The sequence below is a fragment of the Cibotium barometz genome, chromosome 1 (genome assembly GCF_041138505.1).
Source record: "Cibotium barometz isolate CiBa-2024 chromosome 1, ASM4113850v1, whole genome shotgun sequence".
In the NCBI taxonomy this organism is placed as follows: Eukaryota; Viridiplantae; Streptophyta; class Polypodiopsida; order Cyatheales; family Cibotiaceae; genus Cibotium; species Cibotium barometz.
Window position 1 is genome coordinate 80,264,788 of NC_141046.1, and position 17,230 is coordinate 80,282,017.

The following is a 17,230-nucleotide window of genomic DNA, read 5'->3' on the forward strand; positions in this document are numbered from 1 at the left end:
ATTCTAGATCAAAAACCTCTCTAGTGCAATGGTAATGCAACTTTCACTTTATAATTAGAGTGTGAAGCATCTAGATTGAGTGCCCTCGGCCTTTTTGGAAATAAAATCATGCAAACTACCATCTTCATACACATTTTCTTTCTCCACTTGGTGTAGAGAATCACATTGTTATGACAAGCTTTAGCCTTGCATTGTGAAGAAAAAGTTTCTTCAAAAGCTTCTAAAATTCCTTCCATTTACTAGGCCAAATGCTTGTCCTATTTAATCACATTCCATTGTAAAGTAGTGCTTTCAATCAAACAATTGTAAGCACATTAAATCTTGTCTTTTTCAATCTGTGCATGCACATATTTACAAAGCTTGTTCAAACCTATAAAATACCCAATAAATAATTTGAATACATTTTCCATAGGAAAAAAAACCATCACCACACACGTGTTCATCAAGTGTAAGTACTCCAGTAATCACCTTGCCATACAAACCAACTATAACATACACTGGAAGCACCCAACCTACATCAATGTGCACCAAACATATGAATATTTATAATGGCATCACCCACAATATTAACATAATTTGGCATGACAATCCACGCATCCCCGAATTATCTATGATAGTGAAATAATATTTTAAAGAGGGTTTAAAATATTTATAATGGCATCACCCACAATATTAACATAATTTGGCATGACAATCCACGCATCCCCGAATTATCTATGATAGTGAAATAATATTTTAAAGAGGGTTTAAAATACATTCTCATAAGAATATGGGAAAATTAATGATTTGGAACCCAAGAACACCAAAAAACTCAAGCTAATTAGGGTTAATCACCTTACCTAGTAAAGGAGGCCTAAAATAGACAATGATCTGCTTGGTTCTCATCAATTACTTGATGGTTTGCCTTCAAGTATTAACATAATTTGGCATGATAATCCACGCATCCTCGAATTATCTAAGATGGTGAAATAATATTTTAAAGAGGGTTTAAAATACATTCTCATAAGAATATGGAAAAATTAATGATTTGGAACCCCCAAGAACACCAAAAAACTCAAGCTAATTAGGGTTAATCACCTTATTAGTAAAGGAGGCCTAAAATAGACGATGATCTGCTTGGTTCTCATCAACAATTACTTGATGGTTTGCCTTCAAACTTTAGTCGTGGATATCTTGTACCACCAATTAGAAGATGCTAAAAGGAATTTGATCAATTTTACATGTAGTCCTCGATTTTTTTTTTTTTTGCATTGTGTTTTTGTGCCAGTTTGTGTTGCGTTTTTTGTTGCCCTTCGCTTTGAGATGGGCTAAGCCCCTTGAAGTGATAGGGCTATGTGTTAGCTTGAAAAAACACTAAAAATATCAGCAAATGATGCTTTGTAGAGGGAGAATGAAGCAAAACATTTACAGGGGGTGTGTAGGCAAAGAGGGAACACATGGTTTTTGCTAATGAAAAGTGATTAATGGTGGTAATCATGGATCAAGGATCTAATACCATGTGGGTCAACATGGTTTTAGCCATGAGAGAGTGTGAGTGGAAGGAGAGATTAAAAGATCAAACTTGATAGAGAGAGAGAGAGAGAGAGAGAGAGAGAGAGAGAGAGAGAGAGAGAGAGAGAGAGATGTGATAACACACACACACACACACACAAAAGAGAGAGTTGTTCCACAATACAATAGTTATCGTATTATGATAATAATTCCAACATGTACAATGCTTTATATAGACAACAAGGCCCCATCTTATAATAAGAGGGTGTTCACACACCACTAGACACTTATTAGACTCCAAAATATCTAACATTCATACGGCATTGGCTACCTTGCCTTCTACGATTTAGCCTTTGCAATTGGAGTTGGGCCTCTAATTTCTCTTCCAGTTCCATTTTCTCAAAAGTAGGAAAAAGGTATCCTCCAATCCTTAAAGCAGCATTGGCAGCATCCCTCCTAACCGTGGGAATGAATTGGGTTAATTTAGGGGTGTGTGCAAGAGGTTGCCCTTATCAGTGATTATTGGAGGGGCTACAGTTTGAATGGTTGCCTCACCTGCAACCATTACTAATTTCTTGACCATAGTTAGCTGATTGAGCTTCTTGTTTTGGTTCATTATAGTCCAAATAGTCTGTTGGCAAACTCCATAAAGCCACTAGATCTGGTGGACAGGAAGCAACCCTCTCATGCACTCACTTTTCAATTTTTCGAGCATCCTCCAAGTCCTCGCTACTACTTTCAATATTTGGACCATCCTCCAAGTCCTCACTCTACTAGTTTTTCAAAAGAACTCACGCCTCTCCAAGCAAACACACTCAGTTGTGTGCTAACACAACCAATACTCTACTGTGATAGGAGTATTGGTGTGCTAGTAATTGGTGTGCTAGGAAAGTGACCACAATCAATACTCTATTGAGATAGGAGGAACCTCGGTAATTTAAAGCACTATCTTCTAAAGTAAATCGTCTCCCACTACTCTTCCAGATCTCAAGTGCATGAAAAGAGGTCTAGACAAGTCAAATTTCACTTACATCACGTATTTCAATATTTTGTCAAAATCTTGTTTTCACAAAATATAGTTTTTCACGATGTGAAAATTATTGATTTTTCATGACGTGAATAAGTATGAGTTTTTCACTTGCAAAAATTTACCTATGTTTACATATTGCTATCCTATAATGAAAAGGAATTCTAATGACCTCCTACTTCTTCTAAATCTATCTAGGGCCCAATCAGTCAATTGCTTCTTTGTGACCTCTACCCTAAATGGAACCCCCAGATGCCTAACAATCTGTCCTTTCCTATGACCTCGCATCCCCACCTCTTTAGTTCAAAGCCATTGTCATTAGTTAGGCTTATGATCTTGGATTTATGAATGTTACATCTGGACCCAGATGCATCTACAAATTCCTGAATAATAGACAGAGCATGTCTCATATTGTTATTATCAGCTTTTAGAAACAACAATGAGTCATTAGCAAAGCATTGAATCACCATATGCTCACCATTTCCCAATTTCAGTCTAGTTACTCTAACTTTTACATAGGCATCTTCCAAGGCCACTATCAAAGGATGAGATGCAATAGCAAAACAATAGGGGAACAAGGGGGCAACCCTGCTTGATAGACCTATTGATTTCAAATCCCCCCACCACTCTCCCATTCAATAGTATATTAGATTGTCCTCCCCAAGTAAGAGTATAGATACAAGTAGCCATCTTAGTCCCAAACCCTAGTTTCTCCATTATCCTTGCCACAAAAGACCAATGGACTCTATCATAAGCCTTCTCCAGATCCAGTAGTAACATTATACATTTCTATTGAGTTTCCAGGGCCACATCTCTCCCAAGCATGGTTGCATGAATGTTGTCATATATTGACCTTCCCTTTATAAAACCATATTGCCTTTTAGATATAATTTCTTGTAGAACAGGAGTAATCCTTGTTATATATGACAGTTAGCAAGGTGATGGGTCTCTAAGTCTGAATCTTTCACAGGCTACTTGTTTAGGGATGAGTTTCACTAACCCTTCTTTGCAGTCTTTATCTACGGTACTAGAATTAAAGGCCTCTCTACAGGCTTTCCATACTATGTCCAGAAGCCAATGAAAAATTCAATACACAAACCATCCCATCCTGGAGCCTTCTCTCTTACCAACTTCAAAAGAGTCACCCAACATTCATCCACCTCTCTCTCAAGCCATTTGGCCTTATCAGAGTCACCCAACATTCATCAACATCCACCTCTCTCTCAAGCCATTTGGCCTTATCAGAGTCCACATTTTGGTTGACTAGCCCTAGCAATTTATTCTCAGCTTGAAACCTTTTGTGGGAGCAATCTTCTTCCAAGCTAAGAGCGGAGCCTAGAAATTCTACCCATTTTTTAGCAATCTGATCAAATCCCTCTAGCTCTTGCCCACTTTCATCTAAGATCCTACCTACCACTTCCCTGTTATTTCTTCCCTCAGGCAGTTTGAATAGATATCTCACAGGTTTTCTTTTGTTATTGAAAGTTTTCCATTTTAGCCAGTTCTCCTCTTTCCTAGCACATTTTTCATCCTCCCCTTTCAAACTTGACTGGCACCTAAAATATGGGTTGATTTCTTCTTTTGAAAGTTTCCCAACTTGTCTCTTCTTCTGCAAAGCTTCCAATTGATCTGTCCAACTCTTCCTTTTCTGTCTTGATTCCTCAACTCTCAATTTCCCAAACTGCCCTAATAATACATTGCATCTCATTTGCAAAGGATCTCCAGGAACCTTCAGACATCCCTCTCTTTTTAAGTCTCCCAATGGCTTCCTCAGTATAGCAGACAAAGAGGTCATCTTTGAGCAACAAGTTATTAATTCTACAAGTTATTAATTCTCAACTTTCTAGTAGGAAATTGATTCAATTTAACCTCTTCCCAATCAGTTATGTGCCAACCCCATTTCAAGGGCATATGATCAGAGAGAGACTCAACTGACAACCTCGAGGTGTGAGGGACCCATGTAGTTTGTTGGTTAAAAAAGACTTTATCAATCCTAGATGAAGAACTAAGATATTGTAAGCTAAAATAGGTGTGTCCAATATCAGCTCCCCAGTCTCCCATATTCATCCATCAAACCCATTTTTCCTCTCAACTCATCCCATTTCCCCACTTTTGTCCCATCAAAATGGTACTCCCCCCACACCTATCCATTTGTCTCTCAACCATATTAAAGTCTCCCAAAAGGATGTAATGACCATGAATATTCAAATTGATAATCCATTCCAACTGTCTCTCAACCATATTAAAGTCTCCTAAAAGGATGCAGTGAGCCTGAATATTCAAATTGACAATCCATTCCCACATCCCACTCCTTATCTTATGATTATGAGCCCCACAGATATTCACTACCCACCCTTTCTCCCCATTAACTTGAATCTCAACTACCGAATCCCTACCATTAGGGTGATTAGCAACTATACTAGGGTTTAGATTGCATTTGATAATAGTCATTCCTCCCCTATAACCTGCCCTCACACCCCCATACATCATACCCTTATACTTGTCTCTCCTAAGTTTTTAACCCAGACAGATTATGTTCTTGAATAGCCCTAATAGAAAATCCCCAATCTTTAATTAGTCCCCAAAAAGTAGCACTCTTTTTTGTATCCTTAATCCCTTTTACATTCCATGTACACTCTTTTTTCTATCCTTAATCCCTAAAAAAGAGTGTACATTCCATGTACACTCTTTTTTCTATCCTTAATCCCTTTTACATTCCATGTACACTCTATTTTCTATCCTTAATCCCTTTTACATTCCATGTACACCCATAAACTTCCAATGACTTCCTCATGACAGGGCTGTTTCAGGGACCATTTCCACCTCCTCATCATCCCTTTGAACATCAATGTCTTTCTGAATCTCCTTCCAAGCCTCTTCCACATGTTAGTTAAACGTTTGTACAAAAGATATTCCACTGTCCACTTCCCTTAAATGACTAAAGGGATTTGAATAAACTAGAGGACTCAAATTACTCTGAGAGGACTAAAGGGATTTGAATAAACCAGAGGACTCAAATTACTCTGAGAGGACTAAAGGGATTTGAATAAACCAGAGGACTCAAATTACTCTGAGAGGACTAAAGGGATTTGAATAAACCAGAGGACTCAAATTACTCTGAGAGGACTAAAGGGATTCGAATAAACCAGAGGACTAAGATTACTCTGAGATTTGCTCCCCTTACTTTCTCTCCTCGGTTTACTATGAACTCTTCTTGCCTCATCCTTAGCTTGCCTAGGTTAGCTTTCCCTTTGGCTTTTATATAGTCTCCCTCTGCTTGATCTTCTCCCTCTGCTTGATCTTCTCCCTCTCTAGATATAATTCATTTCCCTTTCCCTTCTTTTGCCTATTCTGAGTTAGACTCCACACCTTTAGAACTGCTGTCCTCCCCACCAATTTCCCCTATTTCTTTCTCCTCACTTATTACAGATTTTGCATGCATCCCCCTTGTATAGTTTTTAGCTATATGGCCAAAACCCCCCCACCTAAAACATGCTCTAGGGAAAGGACCAAATTTCATGCCTACCTCTAGTTTCCCCAAATCACCTAGATCGACCTCCAGAGATTTAGGTGTTTCCACCTTAGTATTCCATGTAATACACACACAACTAGCTTGTCGACCCTTAGCATTATCCTTTGGAAGGTGTAATACTAGTCCCGGGGCACATGCAATCTCCCCTAGTGTGGGTCTACGCCATGGAGGGAGCCCCACTATCTCAACCCACACATGACACGCTTCCTTAAGGCTTTTGTTCACATCAAAGAGAGGATCAAAAGGGATAGCATGCACTAGCCTATGCCCCACATACAGAGGTGTTTTCGCAAACAGTTTAGACACAGCCTGCCCCTTAGTAAATAGAACATTGAAGAACCCTTTGCCTAGATAAAACACTTGAGAAACTACCTTATCCATGGAATATGTCCTCCTGTAACCACTTACCAATGTCAGCTTACCAGAGCAAAGAGAAAAGCCCTACCTAACTCCTTACCAATGTTAGCTTACCAGAGCAAAGAGAAAAGCCCTACCTAACTCCTTACCAATGCTAGGGTTACGTTCATGCATACCTTATTGCGAAGCCTCGCGTTGATCCAATTAGGCACATTCTTCTTTTTCTTCTTCTCTCTTTCACCATCTTTGTCGTCACAAGGCCGCTTCATTTCCTTAAGATACTTGTGTTCCCAGTCCCCAGCCCACCACCATTCTCTACCACCTCATGCTCCAAGACTCTTTCCATCGTTAGTGTGCATGCACACATTGCCTAAATTTGACGGGTGTTTTACCTGTCAAGGGCACTTTTGCCTGTCAAAAAAGGTTCTTAAAAAAAATCCTGTCATAAAACATGCAATACCTTAGAATTCTTATTTCATTATGAAATATAGTAATTTTAAATGCCTTTCAAATGACATGTCATTTTAAATGCCTTTCAAATGATATGTCATTTTTATTAAAGTGTTTTTCATTTTTTGGTTATATATATACACACACACACACACACACACACACACACACACACAATAATAGAAATTTAGAGGGTGGCTCGCTTGTCGGCCCCACACAAAGTGACATGGCTCGCTTGCCGGCCCCACACAAAGTGATGTGGAGGGGTGACGATCGGTCCACACGAGTGACAACGCGGGCAATAACTACTCTCTTACCAATTATTATCGTCCTTTCATTGCATTCCTCGCTGCTGCATTTCAAGGCCATAGCTAGCACTAGCTAGTTTCCCCCCCATCCCCTTTTCTCACCGTTCACTTTAATCCCTCAAAAGCCTAGACATAGCCCACCTTCATTTTCAGACTTATACACAACCCAACTTCTCATCTTCTTTCATTTCGTTGCCTTTTCTGTTCCTCAGATCCGCTTCTCAAGTACCCTTTCCTTTAGTTTAAGTCCCTAGCCTTCTCTTATCCACCATGCGAGCGAGAATGGAACAAAGCAGTAAGCAATTTTGTTAATTTTGCCCACATTCAGCAGAAGCAGCAAGGCGTTGTTCTAAGTTGGAGCCAACCTACCTCGAATCCCCCAAGTGAAGCAAGTGCCACGCCTTCTCGGAGTGCCTCTTCTGCGATGTTCTCGCTTGGAGATTTGGCAGAGATACTAGCTTGGGCCAGAGCGGCTCTTCTATGAAGGCACACGACTACATAGGCTTGGTTGAGGTCGCCTCTGCATCTTCGATAAGCCAAGTAGAGAACGAAGCACATGTTCGGTAGACCTTAACCGAGAGGAGACATACCTCCCGGTTGGGATTAGACATACCAACCAAGGAGACTCCCAAAATGGGCGTAGATAGCATACATGGAGCTATTGAGTTGTGCTTTGGATGTTAAGGAGTCTCCATGGCTATGCAGAATCCCATCTCTCATAAGCTCGCATGGGTAGGAGGCCACCCATGATTTCCACATGCACCCGCCCGTGCCAACCACATGGCAAACACATACACCTAGAGACCATCACTGAAGTTTTTTGAGATGTTAGGCCTGCTGTGAACTTGAACCCTGGGACATCCTTGCTACTGATCAACACCGGGATGCTAGGCTAGTTGTATGGGGCAACAATGATGATCAAGCAAGTACATGATTTAGAAGTTATACTAATCATCTAGAGAATGTGCATTAGGTTGGTCCCCATGCCTTATACTAATCATCTAGAGAATGTGTATTAGGTTGGTCCCCATGTCCTGCCCTGGCAATTTGGACATGAACACTCTACCAGCTCCTATCATCTCTTGGCAAGTCGAAAATTTATGGTTTTGCATCTGCTAGGGCTGACAAAGATGGTGATACATCTGTGGTGTCAAGAAATGCCTAGCTCGACTTTTTGTACATTCTTGTTTGCTTTTCAATTCAATGAGTGACCTTGTCAGGTGACTTAAGAGTGTGCATATGCTAACATGAGTGGTCCAGATGGGGGTTTTGCCTAAAGGGATTCAACATAGAAAGCAGGACATGTGCTTAATAGAGAATCTGTTATATTTCTATAGGGGTCAAGTTGTAGGATGGCCACCAGTTCGTGCATATGCTAACATGAGTGGTCCAGATGGGGGTTTTGCCTAAAGGGATTCAACATAGAAAGCAGGACATGTGCTTAATAGGGAATCTGTTATATTTCTATAGGGGTCAAGTTGTAGGATGGCCACCAGTTCGTGCATATGCTAACATGAGTGGTCCAGATGGGGGTTTTGCCTAAAGGGATTCAGCATAGAAAGCAGGACATGTGCTTAATAGAGAATATGTTATATTTCTATAAGGGTCAAAGTTGTAGGATGGCCACCAGTTCGCTCCTACCGAAGGAGCATGCTTGCTTCCCATATCAGGTCTGCAAGAGATGAGGGGGATGGCCTATCAGCTATCTATGTGAAAGTTAACTTGGATGGAATCCCTATTAGTCGATGTGAATAGGCACCTACAACTCTTATGAGGGCCTTCTATCAACACCGAAAAGAAATGTTCCACAGCCCTACCAGTGACCTTGTCAGGTGACTTAAGAGTGTGCATATGCTAACATGAGTGGTCCAGATGGGGGTTTTGCCTAAAGGGATTCAGTATAGAAAGCAGGACATGTGCTTAATAGAGAATTTGTTATATTTCTATAGGGGTCAAGTTGTAGGATGGCCACCAGTTCGCTCCTACTGAAGGAGCATGCTTGCTTCCCATATCAGGCCTGCAAGAGATGAGGGGGATGGCCTATCAGCTATCTATGTGAAAGTTAACTTGGATGGGATCCCTATTGGATGGAAGTCGATGTGAATAGGCACCTACAACTCTCATGAGGGCCTTCTATCAACACCTAAAGGAAATGTTCCACAGCCCTACCAATGGTAGGGCACTTTAGGATCCCCGTCTACCATGTTATAATAAGTAATAAGAGTCCCAATGGTAGAACAAGTAGAGGCTAACTCAATGTTGAATTTGTGCAAGTCAAGGTATGCGGTTTTTGCATGGTTCAGAGTTTGTATTAACCTATGAAGACAAGGAAGGGGACTGGATGCTTGTTGGAGATGTGCATTGAATAATTTGCTATTTGAGATCTATTCCTAACTTGTTTGCACATTTTGTACTCTAGGATATTTGTTAACACTCTGAGGCTGTAGGTTTTGAGAATAGTTCCTTTTTTGATAGGTGTTAGGTGTTGAGAAGGACAATGTGGTCTTGATGGAAGCCCCAAGAGATGGATAAAACAAGGTGCTAGATTTAACCTAGGCTATAGTTTTTGAGAATAGTTGCTTTTTTGACAGTTGCTAAAGGTGTTGCGAAGGACAGTGTGGTCTTGAAGGTTGCTAGGGCTTCTCGAACTGAAAACCAAGATGCAATCAGTGCAACTATAGTGGGAACGTTGACTGATCGTAAGGAGGTTGGCTTCAGGGTGTGGTCTTGTACTTCATGTGACCAAAGTATCAATGCGTGATGGAGCTTACATGTGATGTATTGTTGTTTTGTAGGCTCGTGCAGGTGTTCAAGAAGTCCATTTCTTGCCTCTCAATCCTATTGATAGGAGAACGAGTCTATTGATTTGGAAGGAAAGATGCAGAGGGTACCCATGAAGGTTAGACAATAGCATCCAAGCAATCTATATTAGATATAATTTTGTACTTAAAAAAAAGAAGCTTTTAATTTTGATATATTACATATGAATTCGGAGTTTCATGTCATATGAAAAGTAGCTTGAAAAATTGCTTCACTTGAAATATTGACCACAGTGCGCACCCTAAGGCCTACCAAACTGCTTGTGACTGCATCCCTAAGGCCTACGAATAAAATGCTATTTATATATGAATTCGTATATAACCTATATATATATATATATATGGCCATGTGAGGCGGGTGACCGTATTTAAACGTCTCTGGCCTAACCAAAAGAGAGAAGCCTAGTTTCTAGTCGAGCTTGTTTGCTCGCACATGGCATTAAGAGATGAACGGTCTGGTGCCAAGCGGTGGCTACCGCTCGAATCCAACCCCGATGTTACGAATCAGGTACTAATCAGCATCGCTAATCACATAAGTTGTCTTGCTAGGGCTCCAAAGTATCTCATGTTCATCTTAATCTCTTAGTAAACTAATCCTGTTTAGGGCCTAAAACTCCAATATGGAACATGTAACAAGACTGTTTGAAGTTCATTTTAATTGAATTTCCAAAAAAAAAAAACCTTTGTGGAGTTAGCGGTATTCAAAATAATTTTGTTTTACAGTAGTTACGTATGCGTATGCCTTTGTTTCAAGCTCACATTTTCAAGTTCTTCTTTGAAGTGGCCATGTATGGCAAAGATCCATAGTGAGCTTTCCATTGCCGGGTCAATTTACCCTGGAGGCCTTGTAGGGTCATGCTTTCATAGCATCTGAATGCCCCCTGTATGGAGATGCCCTAGGATGGTGCCTTATATGTAATCTCGAGGCGTTTCAATCACACATATCCAGCCTTCGACTCTCCTTCTGATGAATGCAAGAACATTTGATGTGTTTAGCATACCTGCATGAAATAGGAGGGCTCACGAGGAAGCCTTTTAAGCAACACTTGGAAGCAGGTTCACCAAGAGCATGGTAAAAACTGTTCAATGGTGAACTCAGGGCAACGGCCTAGTGATTCAAACCCCTTACCAGCTGGGCTACATGGCCGTGGACAGAGTTTCCTCTTTTTGCAAGTCACAAGCATTTACTCTCGAATGAACGAGCCAACTGTGTAGGTGAAGACTTATTAATTTTGAGAGAACAGCTTCCGAGTTTGGTTAGAATAAAGAGTAAAAGCAAGTTGTGGAGGCTGTCTAGCGAAAGCAATAGATTTTTAGGCTCCTACACACAGTGTAGTGAAAAGGCTAGCATCTTGCATTCAGCGAGAGAGTCAGTTCATGGTGCTTTTCAGCCAGCACAGCTCTTTCTACGTGTCTACATTATCAAACAGGCAAGCAACAACAACTGAATATTTTTGTCTGATTTGCATACAGCGAATTGCATGCTGGAGCTCCCCCCTCACGCTAGCCTGTCGCTTCCCCTCTTCGCCCTGCTGTGCACCTCTGTGCCCCCCTCCCCTTCCTTTGCTTGCCCTTCCATCTTCCGCCCACCTTTCTCATGAGCCCCAGTCTGCCCCCTGCCCCTCCTTTGCCTGCCCTTCAACCTCCCACCTGCCTTCCGCCTGCCTTCCGCCTGCCTCTCTGCCCTCCCACCCGTCCGCCTCCCGTCTTCCTCCCGCCTTTGCCGCCGCCTCCTCCCCCCTTTCACGAATCCTCCTATGCCCACTTGCTTCTTCCGCCCATCACCCTTCTGTTGCTCCCTTCCCATTCTGCTTTCTGCTAGTGCCCCGCTTGCCTTTCTGCTCCGTGTCCCTCGACGCCTTGCTTCCACACCCTATCCTCTCCCGCTTCTTCCTCTTAGGCTGTGACGTACCCATATTTTGTTCTATGTTCTAACACAAAATTTCTCAAATCTTACAAACAAATCACTCATACCACAGTAAAATGAAGAGATTTTCAATAAATCATATTCGTTTACAAATCCAAAGCAACAATAATATTCGTCAATACAAAAATCACAAAAAAACAGAGAGATAATCACCAACAAAAGATCTAGCCAATAGGGCATTTCTTCGACGCTCGTCCACCCAACCACCACTCTGGACGTCGCGGCTATCCCGGGTATGCCTCTAGTAAATCTCGTCCACTCTGGGTTCTACTAAATGGCTCCCAGAGGGCATAAATCACAATCTCTGTCCGGCGTTCCCTGTCTAAGGACGGCCGGCTTGAATCTCAAAATCTCTCGCTCTCTCTCTCTCTCTCTCTCTCTCTCTCTCTCTCTCTCTCTCTATCCTGCAGAGAAAATCCTCAAGGCTTTGAAAGAAGCCCGAAAAAAAAGCCCACGAGAATTAGTAAATTATCATGCACAAAATCATTAAATATAGAAAATCTTTTCTAAAAACATGCGTTCGAACCAAATTAGAGAAGATACGTTTTTTTTAAAATTATATATATATATATATATATATATATAAAACACTGGAAAGTGGTGCCGGATTCGTTTCGCGAATACCGACCACCCCATGCGGAATCTCCCAATTAATTTGAACACGGACTTTATTTGTCTTGTGATGAACTGACTTTCTTTAATTCGCCTCTCTGACAAATAAAGTTATCTACACCCTCATGCGAGGCCGTTACTGAAAATTGAGGGTCAATTTGATGTCCGGGTCTCGTTTCGGACGCTCGTTGCGTTTATTTTTATTATGTAAATCCCCATATGAGTTTCCTTTAGGCTAAACCACTCACCAAAATTAGCATATCTAAATTATTAAATTTGTGACCAAACTTAATCTTTTATATCCTCTATGTAGTTTTTACTTTTCAACATTAAATATAGATGCTGAAAATCGCCGAATCAAATGGACAAAAAAATACGTACGTATGAGTACGTTACATTCTTCTCAGGTAAAAAAAAAGAGCGTTGTCCTCAGCGCATGAACTGAGGATAGTGAGTCCTCATATGATTCTCGGACAACCAAGTGGTATCTTCAACTGGATATGTCTTCCATTTTATTAAGAGATCGACTATGTCCCGATGTCTAAGCTTCTTAATCCTGCAATCCAAAATTGTCTCTGGTTTTATCTCAAAATTGCCCACTTCTTCCACTCTTATAATGTCACCTAATATGTGATGTAGATCAGCCACGTACTTCTTCTCAGCGCATGAACTGAGGATAGTGAGTCCTCATATGATTCTCGGACAACCAAGTGGTATCTTCAACTGGATATGTCTTCCATTTTATTAAGAGATCGACTATGTCCCGATGTCTAAGCTTCTTAACCCTGCAATCCAAAATTGTCTCTGGTTTTATCTCAAAATTGCCCACTTCTTCCACTCTTATACTGTCACCCAATATGTGATGTAGATCAGCCACGTACTTCTTCAATAAGCTAATATGAAATACATTATATGCTCTAACTCCTTCTGGAAGTTGTAGGCGATAAGCTTGTGTTCCAATCCTCTTAAGTATCTTGAAAGGTCCTGCATATCTAGGTGCTAATTTCTTAAACTTCCCAAGTCTTAAAGAACTCTTCTTTGGTTTTACCTATAAGAATACCATTTCACCTTCATTGAATTCTCTTGGCTTTGTGCTCTTGTCTGCATTACTCTTTTTGACGACTTTGAGCAACACTTATGCATTCCCTTATGTCTCTTGTCTGCATCTCCATTTCATCAAGTATCTGTTTACTTATCTCAATCTTTCTAACAGTATCATACCATAATACAGGTGACATGCAATCTTGCCCATATAATGCTTTGAATGGAGACATTCTAATAGTAGACTGTGGACTACTATTGTATACATATTCTACCATATGTAAGTATTCATCCCACTTTCCAGGTTTATCCATGCAATACATTTTTAACATATCCTCCAAGATTTGATTCACTCTTTTAGTTTGTCCATCACTTTGAGGATGATATATAGTACTCATATCAAGTGATGTCCCAACAGCTTTAAAGAATGCCTGTCAAAAATTTGAAGTGAATCGAGAATCTCGATCCGATACTATACTCCTAGGCATACCATGTAACTTGAAGATATTCTTCACAAATATATTTGCCACATCCATTGTGGTATATGAACTCTTGATAGGCAAGAAATGAGCGGCTTTTGTAAGCCTATCTATCACCACAAAAATGCTGTCATAACCTCCTTTAGTCCTTGGTAGCCCAGTAATAAAGTCCATTGATATACATTGCCATTTCATCTCTGGCACATCCAATGGTAACATAGAACTTGGTTTCTTTACATGCTCAGCTTTTACGTGTTGGCATTTTAGACATTTCACCACATAATCCCTTACATAAGCTTTCATTCCTGGCCAAAAGAAACTCTTCCTAGCCTTCTGAAATCCTGGATGTCCTGCTATATAAATATCATGAAGGTCATGCATCAACTTGCTCTTGATCTCCACAACATCAGGTATGCATAACCTTTTCTCATAATATAATATTCCATTAATTACTTCATACTTTGCAAATACATCTATTTCCTTTTGTGACCTATATTTTTTTGTCAAACTCGCAAAAGCTGTTTTGAAGAAAGAATCTCTTAGAATCTCACTCGTTACCTGTTCTCCCAAACTATTATGTATAACAGTGATTGCACTTACTAAAGCAACTTCTGGTTTTTTGCTCAATGCAACGGCCACTTTATTTTCTCGTCTTGGTCTATAAATGATTTCAAAATCATATTCCTGTAGAAATCCTATTCACCTTCTTTGCTTTGCATTCGATTCTGCTTGGCTAAACAAATACCTCAAAGCAGATTGACCAGTTTGCAACTGAAACTTAACTCCAAGGAGATAATGTCTCCATACACGCAATGCATGCACAACAGCCAATAATTCCAAATTATATTGTGAATAATTCCTCTCATGAGGTTTCAGCTTACATGACTCAAATGCAACCGGATACCCATCTTGCATTAAAACCCCACCAAGCGCTATAATACTAGCATCCGTTACAACCAAGAAGGTTTTTCCAAGCTCAGGCAATTTAAGCACAGGGGCTATAGTTAATGCATGCTTCAAAATCTTAAAACTCTGCTCACATTGTACAGTCCATATGAATATTCTACCCTTCTTCAAAAGATTCGTCATAGAACTTGCTTTATGAGAAAAACTCAAAAATGAAGATTCGGTAAAAACCTGCAAGTCCCAGAAATCCACGAACTTCTCTAATAGAAATGGGAGTTGGCCATTCCACAATGGCTGCAATCTTCTTGGGATCCATTGAAATACCTTCTTTAGATATAATGTGTCCCAAGTACTCCATCCTGTCTTTAAAGAATTCACATTTGGACCTCTTTGCATACAACTTATGCTCTAGCAATACGTGAAACACTTTTCGCAAGTGTTCTTCATGCTCTTCTTTACTTTTGGAAAACACCAATTTGTAACCAAAAAATACCAACATAAAGTCATTCAAGTTCTCCTGGAAAATGCGATTCATCACACTGTGAAAAGTAGTGGGTGCATTCGTTAATCCAAATGGCATCACAACAAATTCAGAATTCCCAAAACGTGTTCTGAACGCAGTCTTTGCTATATCACTTTCTCTGATGCGAATCTGATGATAACCAAATCGCAGATCAATTTTAGAAAATATGCAACTCCCTGTAAGCGGATCAAAAAGCTCCCCCATTCTTGGCAATGGATACTTATTCTTGATCGTTAACTTATTGAGTTTCCTGTAATCAACACACAGCCGCATAGTCCCATCCTTCTTTTTTACAAAAAGAACAGGAGCACCCCATGGTGACACACTAGGCCTAATAAATCCCTACTCAAGCAATTTCTATAGTTGCATTTTTAGCTCTGCACTTTCTTCCACAGATACATGATAAGGAGCTCTACATACAGGTTCTACACCAGGTATGAGTTCTATTTCATGATCTGCAAATCTATGCAGAGGCAATTCAATCAAATCATCAGGAAATAAATTCTGAAATTCTTGAAGCATAGGATGATCATCATCTTTTTTCTGTTTCTTAAGACTTTCTGTCAATAATTCCACGGCATATACATGAGCTGCTTTAACAAACTGTATAGCAGACATCATTCTAAATTCTACATCATATCTTTGACCCTGTAAGCAATAATCTTTACCGTCATCTTCAATCATGCAACCCGCTTCTCATGACACATTATTCTAGCCTTTCTCGGCACTAACCAATCCATCCCTAAAATGGCATCATACCTTCCTAAAGGCAACACATGGAAATTTGCTTTTGACTTGAGGTCATCTATGACGAAAGGCATATTCTTGACATTATCCTTACATGTCTGTTGCTTTCTCGAAGCAAGCTCTACCATAAGCTTCTTTTGACAAAATTCAGTTATTCTTAACTGTTTTGTTACGTGGTGTGATAGAAAACTATGGGTGCTTCCCGAGTCAATCAACACTTGAAAAACATTATTTGCAATCTTGATAGGAATTTTTATAATTGAAGCTTGGTTTTCGGTCTTACCTGCATGAACTGCAGCATTGACATGTGCATATTCCTCAATCTCCTCGGCCAGAGTTGTAGCAGCTTTTCCTTTTGTTCCACGAGCATTGTCATTACTTGAAAATCCACGTACATTCTTCTGCACATTTTGTCTTGTATTCCGATCCTTTGTAATTAGTCCCTCACGTTCCTCACGTGTTGCTGGTTTGTTTTTGCAATCATAAGTTCTATGACACCTTTGTAAACAACGAAAACATAAGCCTTCACGTCACGCCTTTTCTACCATCTCTGGTGACAAATATGTGAAAGGTTGATTACTATTCTTCTTCTCTCCAGTCTGTATTCTCCTATTTTACATAAAATTTCCCTTCTCATCATAAAATGGATTTGATCTCTTTCTTTTATTTCCAAAACTTTCTTCATTCTTTTCCATCTGTTTATATGTCATGGCATGCAGCATAGCATCTTGGACTGTAGTTGGCTTGTTACCATTAACCAGAAATTTGATTTGCTTGTTTAAGCCATTCACAAATTGGGAGGCTCTTTCCTTTTCTGTTAATGAGGGTGAATATTTCTGCAAGTCCCAAAATTTATCATGATATTCTGCAACAGTAAGTGTCCTCTGTTCCAAGTTTAAAAATTCATTCATTTTCTCCATATGGTATTCTAGTGGATAGTAATGTTCAATCATATGTCTTTTTATTAGAGACCCCGTGATGTCCTCATTCCGTAAGTCCCTGTGTTGCGCA

At 40.1% G+C, this 17,230-nt stretch overlaps 1 protein-coding gene across 1 annotated transcript in view; it reads left to right on the forward strand.

Moving 5' to 3' along the window:
• Positions 1-10,334: 10,334 nt before the first annotated feature.
• Positions 10,335-17,230, forward strand: part of LOC147642483 (nucleolin) — a 92,100-nt gene continuing 85,204 nt past the window's right edge. Inside the window, exon 1 of the mRNA XM_086806970.1 lies at positions 10,335-10,492. Coding sequence (XP_086663096.1) covers positions 10,418-10,492 — 75 coding nt within the window. The 5' untranslated portion in view covers positions 10,335-10,417. The remainder of the gene's footprint in view (positions 10,493-17,230) is intronic.